The sequence below is a fragment of the Ctenopharyngodon idella genome, chromosome 5 (assembly GCF_019924925.1).
Source record: "Ctenopharyngodon idella isolate HZGC_01 chromosome 5, HZGC01, whole genome shotgun sequence".
Lineage (NCBI taxonomy): Eukaryota > Metazoa > Chordata > Actinopteri > Cypriniformes > Xenocyprididae > Ctenopharyngodon > Ctenopharyngodon idella.
This window is the reverse complement of record NC_067224.1, coordinates 25,019,484-25,035,419: the sequence shown is the minus strand read 5'-3', so window position 1 is coordinate 25,035,419 and position 15,936 is coordinate 25,019,484. Positions and strand designations below refer to the sequence as shown.

At 37.3% G+C, this 15,936-nt stretch overlaps 2 protein-coding genes across 3 annotated transcripts; both read left to right on the top strand.

Moving 5' to 3' along the window:
• The first annotated feature begins 267 nt into the window (after nucleotides 1–267).
• mtmr8 (myotubularin related protein 8) lies at nucleotides 268–11,538 on the top strand. Its single transcript, XM_051894113.1, has 14 exons — nucleotides 268–445; nucleotides 2,075–2,197; nucleotides 2,728–2,890; nucleotides 4,610–4,767; nucleotides 5,447–5,575; nucleotides 6,136–6,270; nucleotides 6,705–6,837; nucleotides 7,002–7,111; nucleotides 7,204–7,329; nucleotides 7,937–7,986; nucleotides 8,239–8,439; nucleotides 8,677–8,805; nucleotides 9,741–9,867; nucleotides 9,952–11,538. The coding sequence occupies exons 1-14, from the start codon at nucleotides 422–424 to the stop codon at nucleotides 10,243–10,245; spliced, it is 1,902 nt and encodes a 633-aa protein (XP_051750073.1). The 5' UTR covers nucleotides 268–421; the 3' UTR covers nucleotides 10,246–11,538.
• A 40-nt stretch (nucleotides 11,539–11,578) lies between these two features.
• Nucleotides 11,579–15,827, top strand: asb12a (ankyrin repeat and SOCS box-containing 12a). 2 transcript variants are annotated; one of them, XM_051894115.1, is made up of 4 exons: nucleotides 11,584–11,721; nucleotides 12,492–12,687; nucleotides 12,773–13,345; nucleotides 14,848–15,827. In XM_051894115.1, the coding sequence occupies exons 2-4, from the start codon at nucleotides 12,498–12,500 to the stop codon at nucleotides 15,000–15,002; spliced, it is 918 nt and encodes a 305-aa protein (XP_051750075.1). In that variant the 5' UTR covers nucleotides 11,584–11,721; nucleotides 12,492–12,497; the 3' UTR covers nucleotides 15,003–15,827. The 2 variants fall into 2 exon arrangements, with proteins under 2 accessions (XP_051750074.1, XP_051750075.1); XM_051894114.1 differs by having other exon boundaries at nucleotides 11,579–11,721; nucleotides 12,492–13,345.
• The last annotated feature ends 109 nt before the right edge of the window (nucleotides 15,828–15,936 follow it).

Sequence of the window (15,936 nt, the reverse complement as noted above, 5' to 3'; positions counted from 1 at the left end):
ATGTGTTTAAAGCTAGCTTATTCACGTCTATGTCAGCTGCAGTGCGGTCAACGGAATGTGCTGCTGCTCCTCTCAGCTACTCACTGAACTGAGTAGACGCAGAGAGAGGTGTGACTGCAGGGGGAAAGCAACATCTTAGTCGCTAAAAGGGTCTAAAAAGTCGCTAAATCTAAATCTAATCCAATCGCTAAGTTTGAAAAACTGGTTGACGACCGGACCGTTACATCAAGTAGGCGACTGAAATCACGTTGCACTTTGACTTATCGCGATATCTGGTCCTGTCAGCTGACATGATTGTAGTTCTCATGTCAGGAAGGAACGCAGCGACATAATACGATTTCCCGAAACAAACATGTCAACCGCTAAACACACAAACAGCGAAAGTTTAACGTGGACAGTTGGATGATAACCCAATAAAAGTATGGAGCACATTATAACGCCAAAGGTAGGTCTGAATCAACAGGTGTACTCGTGTAAAGTTGGCAGATCTCGTGTAATGTTAGACCCAATAACTCTCGATATGTGTAAAAACAGAAGGAAGCGTTTAAATGGGTTGGTTAACATGATTCCGAGCTTTAGTCTGCTGTTAAATTCATCCAATGCGTTTTAAAGTCTAAATGAATCTGAATGGACTTTGAAGGCTTTTTCAGTTGTCACTTCAATATGTACAAAATCCTCTTTTAAGTTTGCTCAAGTGAACCTGTAGGCAAAGGGAGGGAAAAATATTCTGTGAAGCTTTGCCTAAAGCAGGGGTTTTTTAACTTTAAGATGCCATGGACCCCTAAATATGATCATACTCATGTGAGGGACCCTGCCCTAAAATTTAAAAGGCATCTATGTTGTTTATTGTATGAAGACCAAATTTATACTGTGAAATAATGATATTTATAAATATGTCAAAAACATAATTTAGAAAATATTTAGTTTCTATTAAGTTACATTATATTTTTTTTCTGCACATTACAGGAGTGTACCATTATTGTTATTACTGTATTGTTATTTACTTATTTTAATCTAATTTCCTTTCTTTATTTTTTTTGTTCATTTATTTATTTTTTCGTGAACCCCCTAGCACTTCCTTGGGTCCCCCTGGGCCCCAATTTGAAACCCCCTGGCCTAAAGTATGACACAGGATGTAACTGTACATGACAGTGGTTCTGGTCATTCAGTCCTGGTCATTAAGTATCTTATACTTGATGAACATCATTTTATTAGAAATTTGCATATCCAAGATGCAATCCAGGACCAGGATTGAGAAGTAATACTGCTGAAAATATGTTTATTTTGTTACATAACATTATATGGTCATATGATCGTTGTAAAAAGTATTAAAAGATGATTGCTGCAGCCTTTTGTCTTTTGTGTATGTTTGAGGGGCATGGAGGGGTCAGCTCAAAGGATGTCACATGTTGAATCAGCAGTACTGCAGGAACTGTGGTCTATATTAGCAGCTAACACCTCTGGTCAGGTCTGCTCTACCCACTCACAGAGAATTATTAGTTTGAATCTTGGATCAAAGTTGACAATATAGTCTTAATTGGACCTACTGTGGCTTAGCTTGAGTTTCATGTCATGCAAAAATACAAGATTTCAAATGTTCACTTTATGGAGACAATAGAGATCTCATACCTGACCAAATAAAGCCAGCTTCATTTTGCTATCCTAAAGATTAGGATACTGAAAAGATTAGTTCTTATATATTTCAAGTATAAATGAGTAGAATACATTAGACTTTGACTCATAAGAAACTGTTCTTTAGTGCTGAAGTGGCATCTTGTGTTATAATGGTGTAACATTGCTTGTTACTCAGTAACTAAAATGACAAAAGTGCAGAGATGGAGCAACAGGATGTGCTGACTGTAGTCTTAAGAGGTTCTTTAGGATTTCCTCTCCATTGTGTCAAACAAAGTTTGGATGATAGATTCTGCTCCCTAAGGGGCACATCCAAACCCGACAGACATGATTATGTCTTCTTAACCCCTTCAGTCATTGGCTAGTGCTTTGTGTATCAGTCACAGACAGTTGAGTCGATAATTCTACACTAATGCACTTTTCTTTCTGAATTTTTTTGGAGGTGGAGTATGTGAAACTACTGAACAGGTACACCGAAAAGTCGTCAGCTCTGGGCACTCTTTACTTGACCGCTACTCACCTTATCTATGTGGAACAAAACAACAGCACACGCAAAGAAACATGGGTAATGTAGGCCAGTGGGAACAGAATATACCATGGGCTGCATCTGCAATTGCATTCTCTCTTGAGTAGGTACATATTTGGAGTAAGTAATTACTTCACAACCACTAAAAAAGTATGTTCTATATAGTGCGATTATGTAGTATGAATTTAATCCAGATGTTCTACATTCGCCATGCTGTCATTATCCTGTGACCTACCAACGTCAACTGCGACGCCTCACTGCCGTTCACAAAATCCTCTCCTGTGGCCTCAAGGGATAATAAAGTGTCCATCGTATGCACACATCAGGATCTTGCCAGAAGTAGTAGGTCATCCGGGTAATTTTTGCCTACTCTTTTATGAGTACTGTGAATTTGGACATACTACTCTTGTCACATACTGTTTCTCGCCTACTTATATAGTAGGAATGTATGCGATTTCAGATGCAGCCATGTTCTTCCACCATAGGGCATCTGTTGTTGAGTCTTTTAGAAATACACATCTAGATATGTCTGATAACAGTGGTTATCTTTCAATCCTGTGTGTTTGAAGGTGCTGCATCATCACATTGCGTCAGTAGAGAAACTTCCTTTAACCGCGTCTGGTTGTCCGCTCCTGATCCGCTGTAAAACCTTCCAGCTGCTTCATCTGCTGTTCCAACGAGAGAGAGATTGTCAGGATGTCTATCAGTCACTTCTGCGCCTTTCTCAACCAGGTACACACACCACACACATACTGGTGGTTTGTTGCATTGATATGAGCAAAGTTTTTAAGATTTATGAGATTTTTTTTGTTTTTATGTTTTTGTTTTTTTAATTGATAACCAACAGAAAATCAAATGTTGAAACATGAAATCACATGTACATGGCAGTGTTATTTCAGTATTATTTATATACGATTATAGTATTTATTAATATTTTGAATTGGCTTTTATTTAGATTTTTTGTTCGGACCAAATACAATGTTGATTATTATTATTATTTTTTTTTGTTTGTTTGGTGTGGTTCGCATTCACACTGCCCTTTTTGCAAGTGAACCAAAATTTGTAAACAAAACCACACGTGTGCTAAGGTCATGCATTCGTTGGACAGAAATTCTCAAGCAGAAAACCGTACCAGAGTTCGTTTGGAACCGGACCGAGACCACCTCTTCAGCTGGGTCTCGGTACGGTTGTTTGGGTCGCACCCGAGTGCGATTGCTGTATTCACACTTGCCCAAAATATCCGCACCAAGGGGGGGGGACAAACTTGAGTTCGATTCAATCAAACCAAACAAGACAGGTGTGAATACACCCTTAAACTTATACTTCAGTTAGTTGCAACATTTCTAAATTTCATTAGAAATCTTGCAGCTTTAGTTTTTCAAGTTTACGTTTTCATCTAATATTTATATTTTAATTCAGCTTTATTTCAGTCAGTGAAAAACAATTCTTAAAGGGATAGTTAACCCAAAAATTAAAATTATCCCATGATTTACTCACCCTCTAGCCATCCTAGCCATCTTCTTTAGGATGAACACAATCAAAGTTGTATTAAAAAATATCCTTGCTCAGCTTTACAATGGTAGTGAATGGCACTCACAATTTTGAAGGCCAAAAAAGTGCATCCATCCATCATAAAAGTAATCCATTTGACTCCAGGGGGTTAATAAAGACCTTTTGAAGCGAAGCGATGGGTTTTTGTTAGAAAAATATCCATATTTAAAACTTTATAAACTAAAATAACTAGCTTCTGGCAGACAGCCTACGCAAGTCGACTTGCGCCAAAAGAGTAGCTTCTGACGGGATGTATGATGTAGGATGTAGGAATAGCGTGAGCTTAGACGCCTCTCGGGGTTCAAACAAATAGGGCTGGGCAACAAACTCAAGCATCTCTTCTCTTATATTGAAATCCTCCAATATTTCTCTTTAAAAATTCTCCTTTTAGACTTCTAATTCATGACCGGTATTTTGTCGATTTGTGCAGGCCCTCTGCCGGATGACTAGTTATTATAGTTTATAAAGATTTAAATATGGATATTTTTCTTAAAAAAAACCCATCGCTTCGCTTCAGAAGGCCTTTATTAACCCCCTGGAGCCATGTGTGGATATCTTTTATGATGGATGGATGCACTTTTTTGGACTTCAAAATCAGGAGAGCCATTCACTACCATTATAAAGCTTGAAAGAGCCAGGATATTTTATAATATAGCTCAGATTGTGTTTCTGTGTAAAATAAGATAGTCATATATACCTAGGATGATTTGAGGGTGAGTCATGGGATAATTTTCAATTTGGGTGAACCCTTTAATAATTTTAGTTAACAACACTAACAGCACATGCTTAATAAATGTAGTGACAGTTCAGGGCTGGCCTAATAGCGACACCTTTGTTTCAAAAACCCAACCACACACCTATTTGCTCTCAGTTTCTAACTGTGCTTTTGTGTCATTTCAGTCAAAGAAGATGAGCTTTATGCCTTTCTCTATAATCCAAACCAAAACGAGGAGGACAGGAGACGGGGTTGGGAATTCATCAATGTGGCGAATGACTTCAGCAGGATGGGTCTCTCCAATGAATATTGGGAAATTAGCCACCTCAACAAGAACTATGAGGTAGCGTATAGTAAACTTAGTAAAGTAAATATGCTTCCTGTTTAGGACCATTTCACAATAATTAGCCAAACTCTACTGACCACCATGATAAGAATGTTTTAGGCAGAACCCAGCAACAGTTTCAACCAAACATACTACCGTTCAAAGTTTGGGGTCAGTAAGATTTTTTTTTTATAAAAGAAATTAATACTTTTATTCTGGAAGGACACTTTAAATTGATCAAAAGTGATAGTAAAGTCTTACCATATTTATTTATCTATTTCAGTTAAAAGCCGCATTTATAATAAGATTTATATCATTTATAATAAGAAGAAATGTTTCTTGAGCATCAAATCAGCATATTAGAATGGTTTCTGAAAGATCATGTGACACTGAAGACTGGAGTAATGATGCTGAACATTCAGCTTTGCCATTAGAGGAATAAATTACATTTTAAAACAATCATTTTAATAAATTGTAGTAATATTTCACAATATTACTCTTTTTACTGTATACATGATTAAATAAATGCAGTCTTAGTGAGCATAAGAGATTTCTTTCAAAAACATCAACAAATCTTGTCGACTCCAAACTTTTGAACTGTAGTGTATGCACCCAAAATTTTTATGTTCTTTTTTTCTCTCTCAAGGATCTTTCAAAAAATCAATCAAAAATTTCCCTCTGTCTCACTTTTACACAGATCTGTAGCACTTATCCATCTATCCTTGGACTCCCTAAAAGTGCCAGTGTTGCTACAGTAACAGGCAGTGCCAAGTTTAGGAGCCGAGGGCGATTGCCTGTTCTGTCTTACTATCACAAAGATACAAAGGTATACAAGCACATGGCATGCACTTCATAAATGCACACAATGGCTCTGTTTCACAACCTCATGGGCTCCCTACCTAGACAGCATTTTAAGGCATCATAGGCACACTCCTAGATTGAAGGCTATTTCAAACAGTAGACATCATAAGTATGCTGCCGTCTAAGACAATTGGCCAAATTCTAAGAAAGCATTGCATGTATCCTCAACAGATAATGTCCCACAATGCACTGCAACAAACTCATTAAATTCAGCAAAGATAGCCAAAAAAGTTGAGTGAAAAGCTTATACATACAATACTGCATAGTTATTGAATAAAATCTAATTAATATATTGAATGAATAATTTAAAAGTAGATTAAACCTAGATTGTAGGCAGCAAAATGACTTACTAGGCTTTGTAACTGCCAATTTCACAAAGTCAGTCTATTAATCGCATTTTTAGTTTGCTGGACACCATGTTAAGGACATATAAATGCATCAGTAGGTTTATACTGGAAAAGCGAGAAGTTGTGCTGCTAACAACATCCTTGTCTGTTCTTTGTATTTTGCGTTACTCTCTTGCAGGCTGCGATCTGTCGCTGCAGTCAGCCTTTGTCGGGTTTGAACTCTCGCTGTGTAGAAGACGAGCAGATGCTCCAGGTCATCAGTCAAGCGAACCCCAACTGCCCTTTTATATATGTAGTGGACACACGGCCCAAGGTGTGACCTTTAACCTTAACCTTTCTATATGCAGTACATTAGAGGACAACTACATGATGGGACTTGTAAATGTTTATCTTTAAACATTCAACCCCAACTGCTCTGGCATATATGTAGGAGTCACATCTGTAATCTTTCACCCTCTGACCCCAACTACTCTTCTATTTATGTAATGAACATTTAAAGGATTTGAACCATTCACTTGTAGTCATAATTTATTTTTTAGAGTTTAGTTATACAGTGTATTTTATTTATATGTATTGCAATATATTTTATATACTGTTCTACTGATTGTTGCCCATCTCATGTTTTAACTAGAGAAATAACATTTAATTCCTTTCCCTTTTCTTTTAAAGAAAAATAACTGTAAGCCATGACCTGATCATTTGGAGCTACGTGTACGTACATTTATATGTGTTTTTTGTCTTTGTCAGTTGAATGCAATGGCGAACCGTGCAGCTGGTAAAGGCTATGAGAATGAGGACAACTACTCCAATATCAGGTTCCACTTTCAAGGAATTGAAAACATCCACGTCATGAGAAACAGCCTGCAAAAACTGCTGGAGGGTGAGAGGACAAGCTTTTTCATTTGTACTGATATATGCAGCATATAACTCTTTATAAGCTAATTAAGCTTGTGTTTGTAACTCTATGCTCAGTTGAGTGTTGGTTGTACCTTTCAAGCCAGTATTAGATAAAGTGATAGTTGGTTATACCTTTGTTCTTTCCAGTGTGCTCTATGAAATCCCCTTCCATGAGTGACTATCTGACGGGTTTGGAAAATTCCGGCTGGCTGAGGCACATCAAATCTGTGATGGATGCAGGCGTGTTCCTCGCCAAGGTTCTGACCTCCAATCTGTAATTGCAGCGAGAGACACTGCAAATGATCAGCAAGTATTTCTGATTTACTCAGTCTTTTTGTTTGTGTTATAGGCTGTCTGTGAAGAGAGGGCGAGTGTGTTGGTACATTGTTCTGATGGTTGGGACAGAACGGCTCAGGTGTGCTCTTTGGCTTGCTTACTGCTGGACCCATACTACAGAACCATTAAAGGCCTCATGGTAATGAGCTAGTAACCTATAACCTCAGGACTCCTGTGAATTTTAAGTGCACGCTCACATTCATGTCACACTGTTAGGCAGGTCATGGCTTTGCTAATTAAGTCATCAACTATTCCTGTCTAACTAAATATATATGCTGTTCAAAATTGTATGGTTGGTAAGATTTAGAAATACAGTAAAATAGTAATATTATGATTTATATATTACAATTTAAAATTAATTGTTTTCTATTTTAATTTGAGATGTAATTCATTCCTGTGATGGCAAAGCTGAATTTTCAGTAGCCATTACTCCAATCTCCAGCGTCCTTCAGAAATCATTCTAATATGCTGATTTGTTGCTCAAAAAACATTTCTTACTAATATTATCAATGTTGATAACAGTTGTGCTTCTTAATATTTTTGTGGAAACCATGATACATTTTTTCAGGATTCTTTGATGAATAGAAAGCATTTGTTTTAAGTGTCTTCACTGTCATTTTTGATCAAATTAATGCGTCCTTGCTGAATAAATGTTTTCATTTCTTTTATAAAATCTTACTGACCCCAAACTTTTGAACAGTAGTGTATATTAAAAGGTAAAAAAACCTTTTTTTCCTCTTTTACAGGTTTTGATAGAAAAGGAGTGGATCTCTTTTGGTCATAAATTCAGTTACAGGTAAAAACTTTCACTGCTGTTGCATGAATTATTAAATAACCCATAAAACAGTATTACAGCATTTAATAACAGCCAAATATAAATATTATATAGCAGTGTTATTAATATGTTAAATATTAAAATAGTGTTGCTAAAATGTGATAATTACCTTTTGTATACTATAAATAGGCTGATTAATAGTGATCTCTGTAGCCATTATTGTCAATACCTGGTCAGTTTTTTTGTGACATCATGTGTATGTTTGTGCTCTAGGTGTGGCCATCTGGACACCGACCCCAAGGAAGTGTCTCCGGTGTTCACCCAGTTCCTGGAATGCGTGTGGCAGCTGTCAGAACAATTCCCCTGTGTGTTTGAGTTCAATGAACGTTACCTCATAGAAATACACAATCAAGTCTACGCCTGTCAGTACGGAAACTTCATCGGCAACTGCCAGAAAGAGCGGCTGGAAATGAGGTGAGGATAGAATACACACACACACACACACACACACACACACACACACACACACACACACACGTACATGTATGTAAAATAAAGGTCAGTAAGCATGTAATGTGTGTGCTTCAAAGTTAAAAGCAAATAGTCTTTATTAGAACAGAAGTGAAATCAACCATACTCTGTTTGTTTGCTTTTTTCCAAGTCTTGAATGATTTTAAATGCTTTGCCTCAACATTCTGTGTGGGATTTTAGGTTGCATGAAAAGACGTTTTCATTGTGGCCACATCTTCTGGAGAACCAGCATCAGTATCGAAACCCCTTGTACCGGCGTTCAGTAGAGAGCACAGTTCTCAGGCCAAGCACTTTACCCCTGCATTTCAAGTATGAATACACTCTCAAACACATGAATAAACCAGCTTTGCCACTTGTTTCCAACAAACACAGATTGGTGTAAATGCACAACAACTTTACACTCCACTGTGCTAACTACAAACAAAAAGATAATAGTGGTGTAATACTGTTCAAATACTGTCACTTAGCTATGTTTCAGTCCACCTACTTTTATGCCCATTATGGGATATCGCATAGAAAAACGCTGGATGGAAACACCAAAATGTGCATAAATTCTAAAAATGTGCATAAAAAACGTATGCGTGCAATTGAGTCGAAAAAAACCCCAAACATTTTATCTGATAAGAAAACATGCGCATAAACTACAATTTATATCTATGAAACATATTTACAGAATAAATCCCTTTGATGCGTATTGACTTTGCAATGGGATGTCATAACTGGTCTAACCAGCAGACTGAAATGCTGTTTTGGTCATTCTGAAATGCCTTTGCCAAAGTCTGTCATTAAAGTGGTTCGGTATAATTACCTCCCTTAAACGATTGTGTTCCCAAACAGCAAGCATCCGCTTCCGAAAGCAAGATAACTTTATTGCGTTTTGTCTGTGCGCTCTGAGGCACAAGTAACTTATGATATACAAAATTATTATATAAAATGGCTTCTCAGACTGCAGCAAATTTTTATTTTAGTGATATTTAGTGCCAGATTATCAGGAAGTGACGATTTTGTTCTGTTCGGCTCACTGGATGGAAAAAGTGCTTTATTTGCAAATGTTTTTATGCGATATTCCAATTTTGTGCACAAGTTAAATTTGCAACTTTGGATGGAAACATAGCTAGTGAGACCAAATTAATTCAGTTTCTTTAATGTCTTGTGTTTACGGAATAATTTAGCACCAAAAGCATGGTAACAAATATCCAACTAAGTTTTAATGAAGTGCTGTATTGTGTATTTGTGTTCACCAGATTCTGGTGTGGGATGTATAACCACTATGACAGAGGCATGCATCCAAAACAGTCTGTTCTAGACCAGCTGCTGTTTCTCACAAAGAAGCAGGTAGAAGGAGAAAGAACCATGACTGAATTACAGCGAGTAAGTGGGGTTGTGGGAGTTGCAGTTTTTAAGCAGAGAGGTATTTGATTGACATGACACTGTCTCCCTCTCCTCCATTTACAGCAGCTGGCTGTTGCAGATGGAGTTCTCCCTGATCCATCTGGACCAATCAACACACCTGCAGAACAGGACAGTCCAAGTGAGAAGACTCCCACTGCTCCTGTTGTCCAATCAAACGGAAGCTATGCTCCTTTGATTAATGGCGATGCAGAGGAGGTGGGTCCAGGAGTTGAAAAGTGCAATGAGAAAGAAGGGGCAGAGCCAGCAGCCACCGAACACGATCTGACCTCCTCTAAGGACAAACCTGTTTCTGTGGAAACAGAACATTCCAAAGAGGAGGTACAAGAATCCTATTGAGTCTCCATAGTAACAGATTGGACATTTTGACTGAAACCCCAAAGAACAAATGTCTGGAGTATTGAAAAGATACATGCAGTACTGTTTCCACAATTTAGGCCACTATAATACAAAAAAAGAGCATTCAAACGTCCAAACACTCGTTTGTGATTGTGTATCATTGTACATGAGGTTTTTCTAGCTCTGTGTGTATTCTTTTTATTCTATTATATCTGTTCTGAACATTCCTGAAATGTTCAGTGGACTTGAGTGTGTTTGTTGGCCTTCAGACCATGAGGATTAAAGCTATATGCTTTGATCACAGGTAATCAGAATCATTTATGTTTTGTTTAAATGCCATATTGATCAAATTTGACCTTGTTTTATTGGAGTTCTTTTGTACGGTAGGCTGTTTTTTAATGTCTGGCTTTTAATTACACTTTCCATGTAATATGTATAGTACATTTGAAAACCAGACCCTGATACTGATTTATTCAGACACATAAGCAGCTGTTGTGAGATTCAGGTAGCTAAAGGGAACAAACTATTAGAAAACGGGTCAAAATGATGATTTTTTTTTTTTTTTTCTTCACACAAGGGCATAGTATTATTTTTGTGGTGTTCCATATTGTAAGCGCTGTTCATTTTGCATGCAAAGCAACACAGCTGAAATGCTGCTGATTGAATGCAATAGGATGCCGCATTGTTTAAGCCTAGCTCTAATGCCAAACAAATAATTTGATGCACATAAAATTGTTGATGGTGGTGCTTCAAGAATATAACCAATGTCCTTTTGACCAAGTCTTTTGAATACATGGCATATATAGTTTTGCAAAGCAATACTGTTTTTAATGATGTCTACTGGATGTGTAAAATGAGTCTATTGCTTATGGATGTGGAAAAGATTTGAAAGCTTTCGTTTTAGAATTCAAGTTTGAACCATTGAACCCTGGCTGCTATGGAGCTCCAGAGATGCAATATCAATATGTTTAAAAATGCTTCCTTTTTTGAGAAGCATTTGTTTACATTTATTATTTTTTGATTAAATTAGGAAAAAAAAAGTTCTGTTTATTAAATGTTCAGCAGTAGTCAAAAGGGAATTTTAAAATAAGCAATGAGAGTGAAATCACTGAAAATGACAGCCTGTGGTTACACTGCATATATTATTTTTAAAACTAAATAGTTTTGCTGTGTAATTACATAATTTTTTTTTATACGCTTGTTTTGATCACTGCACTGTTTTGTACCTCTTTTGTACACCATTACATTTAAATTGATGTTTTCTTTAAATAAATAAAGATTTTAGTAACGATATGCATTATATTATGCGATCATATTATTTGCATTATTATGATTGTGGATAACATTTAACCCACTCATTACACATACAGAATGACCGAATCCTAATGGCGGTGTGTGCGCGCACAGCGCCCCCTGTGGCCGCCCGGAGAACATCTTCCGCTGCTCGTCGTCAGTGTTTGGCTTATTATTAGCTCGGTGAGTGTCCTTGAGACGAAAACACTCTTAAAATATCTGCTAAATGGTCATGTTGTATATTTTTACTAGTTTATACCGGTAAAATGTGTGTTTGTTCGACAGCAGGTCGGCGAGAGCGAGTCAAACTCTGCGTTATTTACAAATACTGGAGTCAAATCTACCGAGCTCAAAGAGCTTGAGAATGAATTTTCTTCCGTATGCGCACAGTATTACTCTCAGTTGAGTTTAGTAACATAAACCCTTTAAGAATCCAGTTTTGCATGTATTTATGGGTTTTATCTCATTTGCTAGCTGGCTAACTGGTGTTTGCTTGCTAGTAAGTTAGTGCGTTAAAGCTAATGCATATAAATAAAGTTCATCATGACAAAGCGTTTTAATGTTATGAACGCAGTCACAAAAAACAGTATCATTATCATATAATCTTAATTCACTCAATAATAATAAAAGTCCAGCACCCAAGGTTTTGTTGTTATGCACAACTGAACTGAATTCATGCAATTCATCTTGAACATTCTGCCTGAAAATCTAGAATCCAGTGGTGTTTTTGGTAACTAAAACTATTATATATATATATATATATATATATATAAAAAAGTTTCACAAAACAGTAAGTACTAAAAATGCTAAAACTGAAATAAAAAATAAAACAAAATAGAAATATTTAACAAATAAAAATAATAAAAGCGCAAAAAGTTATTCAAACTAAAATTAAAATGATGCAGAGGCACAGAAAACACTCATCTCTGCATAAACTTTCTTTTTCTCTACAGTTCTCTATGCTCTACCTGCGGCCGGTGGAAGAGGATGAATCTGCTGTTGAGAGTCTGGAGCTGAACCGAGCTGTGGCTGACGATGACCATTTACTGTTGGCTGAGCTACTGTCACAAGAACGCTACAGGAAGTGCATTAATCAGCAGAGTGGTTGGGGTATCCCAGGTACCCCGTTACGCATGGCTGCGTCCAAAGGTACATGTGTCACCCTTGCATGCGCACTCTGATGTCACATCTGAGTTTGTTGGACACCAAGACGCAGCTTTTTTCCCCCCTGCAGGTCACCTGAGATGCCTGCAGTTGCTCCTGGCCCATGGGGCAGATGTGGATCCCCTTGATGTGAAAGCCCAGACTCCTCTTTTCACTGCCGTGTGCGGGCGTTACTTGAGCTGTGTGCTAGCCCTGCTCCGTGCTGGGGCTAATCCGAACGGAAGTCACCTGAACAACAGCTCGCCCGTGCTCACCGCCGCCCGAGAGGGCGACCCAGAGATCCTTCGCCAGCTGCTTCAGCACGGGGCAGAGGTCAACGCCAGGTCAAAGGTGACGCTGTGGGCATCGGGGGTTGCCGTGTGTAGTGGCCCGCTTTACCTGTCAGCTATATATGGACACCTGGACTGCTTCAAAATGTTGCTGTTATTCGGGGCGGATCCGAACTATAACAGCCCAGAAGAGAAGGTGATCGGCAGGGCCACGCAGCAGAAGACGGTCTTGGAATTGTGTTTGAGACACGGCTGTGGAGTCGAATACATTCAACTGCTCATTGACTTTGGGGCAAATGTCTACCTGCCGACCCTCATTATAGAGAAGAGCACCAAACAGAATGAAGCTGTTGAGCTGTTGCTGAAAGAGCGAGGTGAGAAAATTGTTTTTAGCAGTATTATGTTTCTTTTAAAAAAAATGTTGGTGACCAAAACTATTAAGAATGAATATATATATATATATAAATCTAATATATATATTTTATTTGGGGTGGGGGACCAAAATCTTATTTCATCATATGAGTAAATATTTTAACAATATTTATTTTATCTTAAAATATATTTAAAATTATCTTTAAAATAAGCAAAGATGCTAATTACAATCAATATGACAATATAAGAAAGAAAAAAATGGGTAGGTAGGTAGGCTACAGAAGGTCTATTTAACGGTAGCATTAAGAAATTAAACAAAAGTAAACTAAATAACTAAATAAAGCACTGCATAGTCTTCACTCTATAAATTAACTTTACACTGATTCTTAATAAATATATTAAAGATATTCAGTCAAGCAGTGGGTGATGTACCTTTTTATTTATCTATTTTTGTGTTTGTTTGTTTAATTAACATTATTCACACAGACAGCAGCAGCAGGTTTATTTAAGACCTGACACATGGATCACACCCGATTTCTTTCTTAACTGTTTACGTTCGCTTAAGAAATACCTGACTGTGTTTGCGTAGATACTTGCCTGGATGTGCATTTTGACATATTTTTGACCATTCAAGTGCAATAATTTGTGAAAGAGAACTGAATTTGTGATCGCATGCTGTCTGAAAGGCGACGTTCTATAGGTTTGAGCCCAGCAAAGCGAGCAGTGCTTTGAGCTCTTTTTCGAGGCTTATTAATAATATCTTAAAGGATTAGTCCACTTTCAAATACAATTTTCCTGATAATTTACTCACCCCCATGTCATCCAAGATGTCCATGTCCTTCTTTCTTCAGTTGAAAAGAAATTAAGGTTTTTGATGAAAACATTCCAGGATTATTCTCCTTCAATGGACTCCAGACGGTTGAAGGTCAAAATTAGTTTTAGTGCAGTTTTAAACGATACCAGACGAGGAATAAGGGTCTTATCTAGCGAAACAATCGGTCATTTGCTTAAAAAAAATACAAATGTATATGCTTTATAAACACAAATGATCGCCTTGCAACTGCTTCGCCATTCCGCCTTTTGTATTCTTCAAAAAGCTTACGCTGTACGTCCTACGCCTTTCCTATTCTACTTACGGAAAAAAACGGAACTGGCGCCGTGTTCGTTCTGTAAGTTGGACATGGACATCTTGGATGACGTGGGGGTGAGTAAATTATCAGGAAATTTTTATTTGAAAGTGGACTAATCCTTTAATAACTCTTTTTAAACATCAAACATGTCCCAAGCTTTATTTTCTCATGTGCTGCGTGGAAATATTTTAGTCCCTGCAGGGAGTGGAAAGCAGAGCTCTGCACACGCTGTCATACATTGATGCAAATTATGAAATACGGCTCTTATTAGAATGCTGTCATTTAAATAACACTGATTGCCATGTGATAAATAACTTTTTATTATGTTAAATAACTGTTTTATTAATCTCTCTCTCACTTTTTTTTTTTTACAGGGTGTCCAAAGACTCTGGCATCTCAGTGTAGGTTAGCCATTCGTAGACACCTGATACAGGTGAACAAGATTAACTCTTTGGACTCTCTGGAGATTCCACCCAGGCTCATCAACTATCTCAAACACAAGTCTATGAGCAGTGCATTAGTTTACTGACAAACCAGAGCATATTCAACTGTGCCTTACTAAAGGACAGACTCGATCATTCACACATAGACTGGACAGGCAGACCATACAGACATCTAGGAGGAAGGAAACAGACAGAGGGTCTGTACTAATGACATGGACTCGTTCGTATGCAATCTCACAGACAGACCGATACACTGCTAACAACCTCAGTTTACATATATGGCGTGTGTTAAACTTGAACATCCTCATACATTAATTTGCTTGATAGTCATTTAAAATTGTAATGTGTAATATTACTGTATGTAATATTACCAGAAGTGTTGTCTAGTAGAGTTAATGCTCTAGAACTATGCGTTGTCATACAGCCTTGTTATCTCTTTCCATTTTCCATAGTAAATTAGGCTGTTGTAAAAATGATTTTTACTGAATAATTAGTGTTTTGTTAAAGAGTTACAGCTTGATAAAGGATGTAAAATTGTTGTTAACTGTCTTATAAATCTTAATATGACATATAAAATCCATTGTGATGTACTTGTGTCTGTGAATCCCTTGTTTAGAGCAGATGCACGCTTCCGACAGATGTCGTATAACCTCCAGGGTGTGCAGGTGCCAGGTAGAGTGTAATGGAGATAATTCTGTTCAGAACATTAGTTCCAGAGTCTTCATAAGTATTTATGACACATGTATTGAAGTATGTTGCTTGAGGATTTCACTTGAGGATCAAAACGTGTATCAGTTTATGCTAATGGAACATACATATGGGCTTCTGCAAGTGTATTTTGACATTATTATGCAATGGATGACAGCTGGCTTGTTAGTTTGTTCATAAAATTGAAGTGCTGAACATCAGAATGTTTATCTGTGGTTGTTTTTCCTCTATATTTACATTTATGGGGTCATTTATGATGCTGGTTTCCTCATAGAGAATGTTTTTATTCACTTCATAAAATAGTATTATTGC

Coding starts and splice junctions, on each gene's coding strand:
- mtmr8 (XM_051894113.1), top strand. CDS start 422: ATGGAGCACATTATAACGCCAAAG. Junction 2,198..2,727: donor GCACACGCAAAGAAACATGG/GTAATGTAGGCC, acceptor GTGTGTTTGAAG/GTGCTGCATCATCACATTGC. Junction 7,987..8,238: donor GGTCATAAATTCAGTTACAG/GTAAAAACTTTC, acceptor TTTGTGCTCTAG/GTGTGGCCATCTGGACACCG.
- asb12a (XM_051894114.1), top strand. CDS start 12,574: ATGACCATTTACTGTTGGCTGAGCTACTGTCACAAGAACGCTACAGGA. Junction 13,346..14,847: donor GCTGTTGCTGAAAGAGCGAG/GTGAGAAAATTG, acceptor TTTTTTTTACAG/GGTGTCCAAAGACTCTGGCA.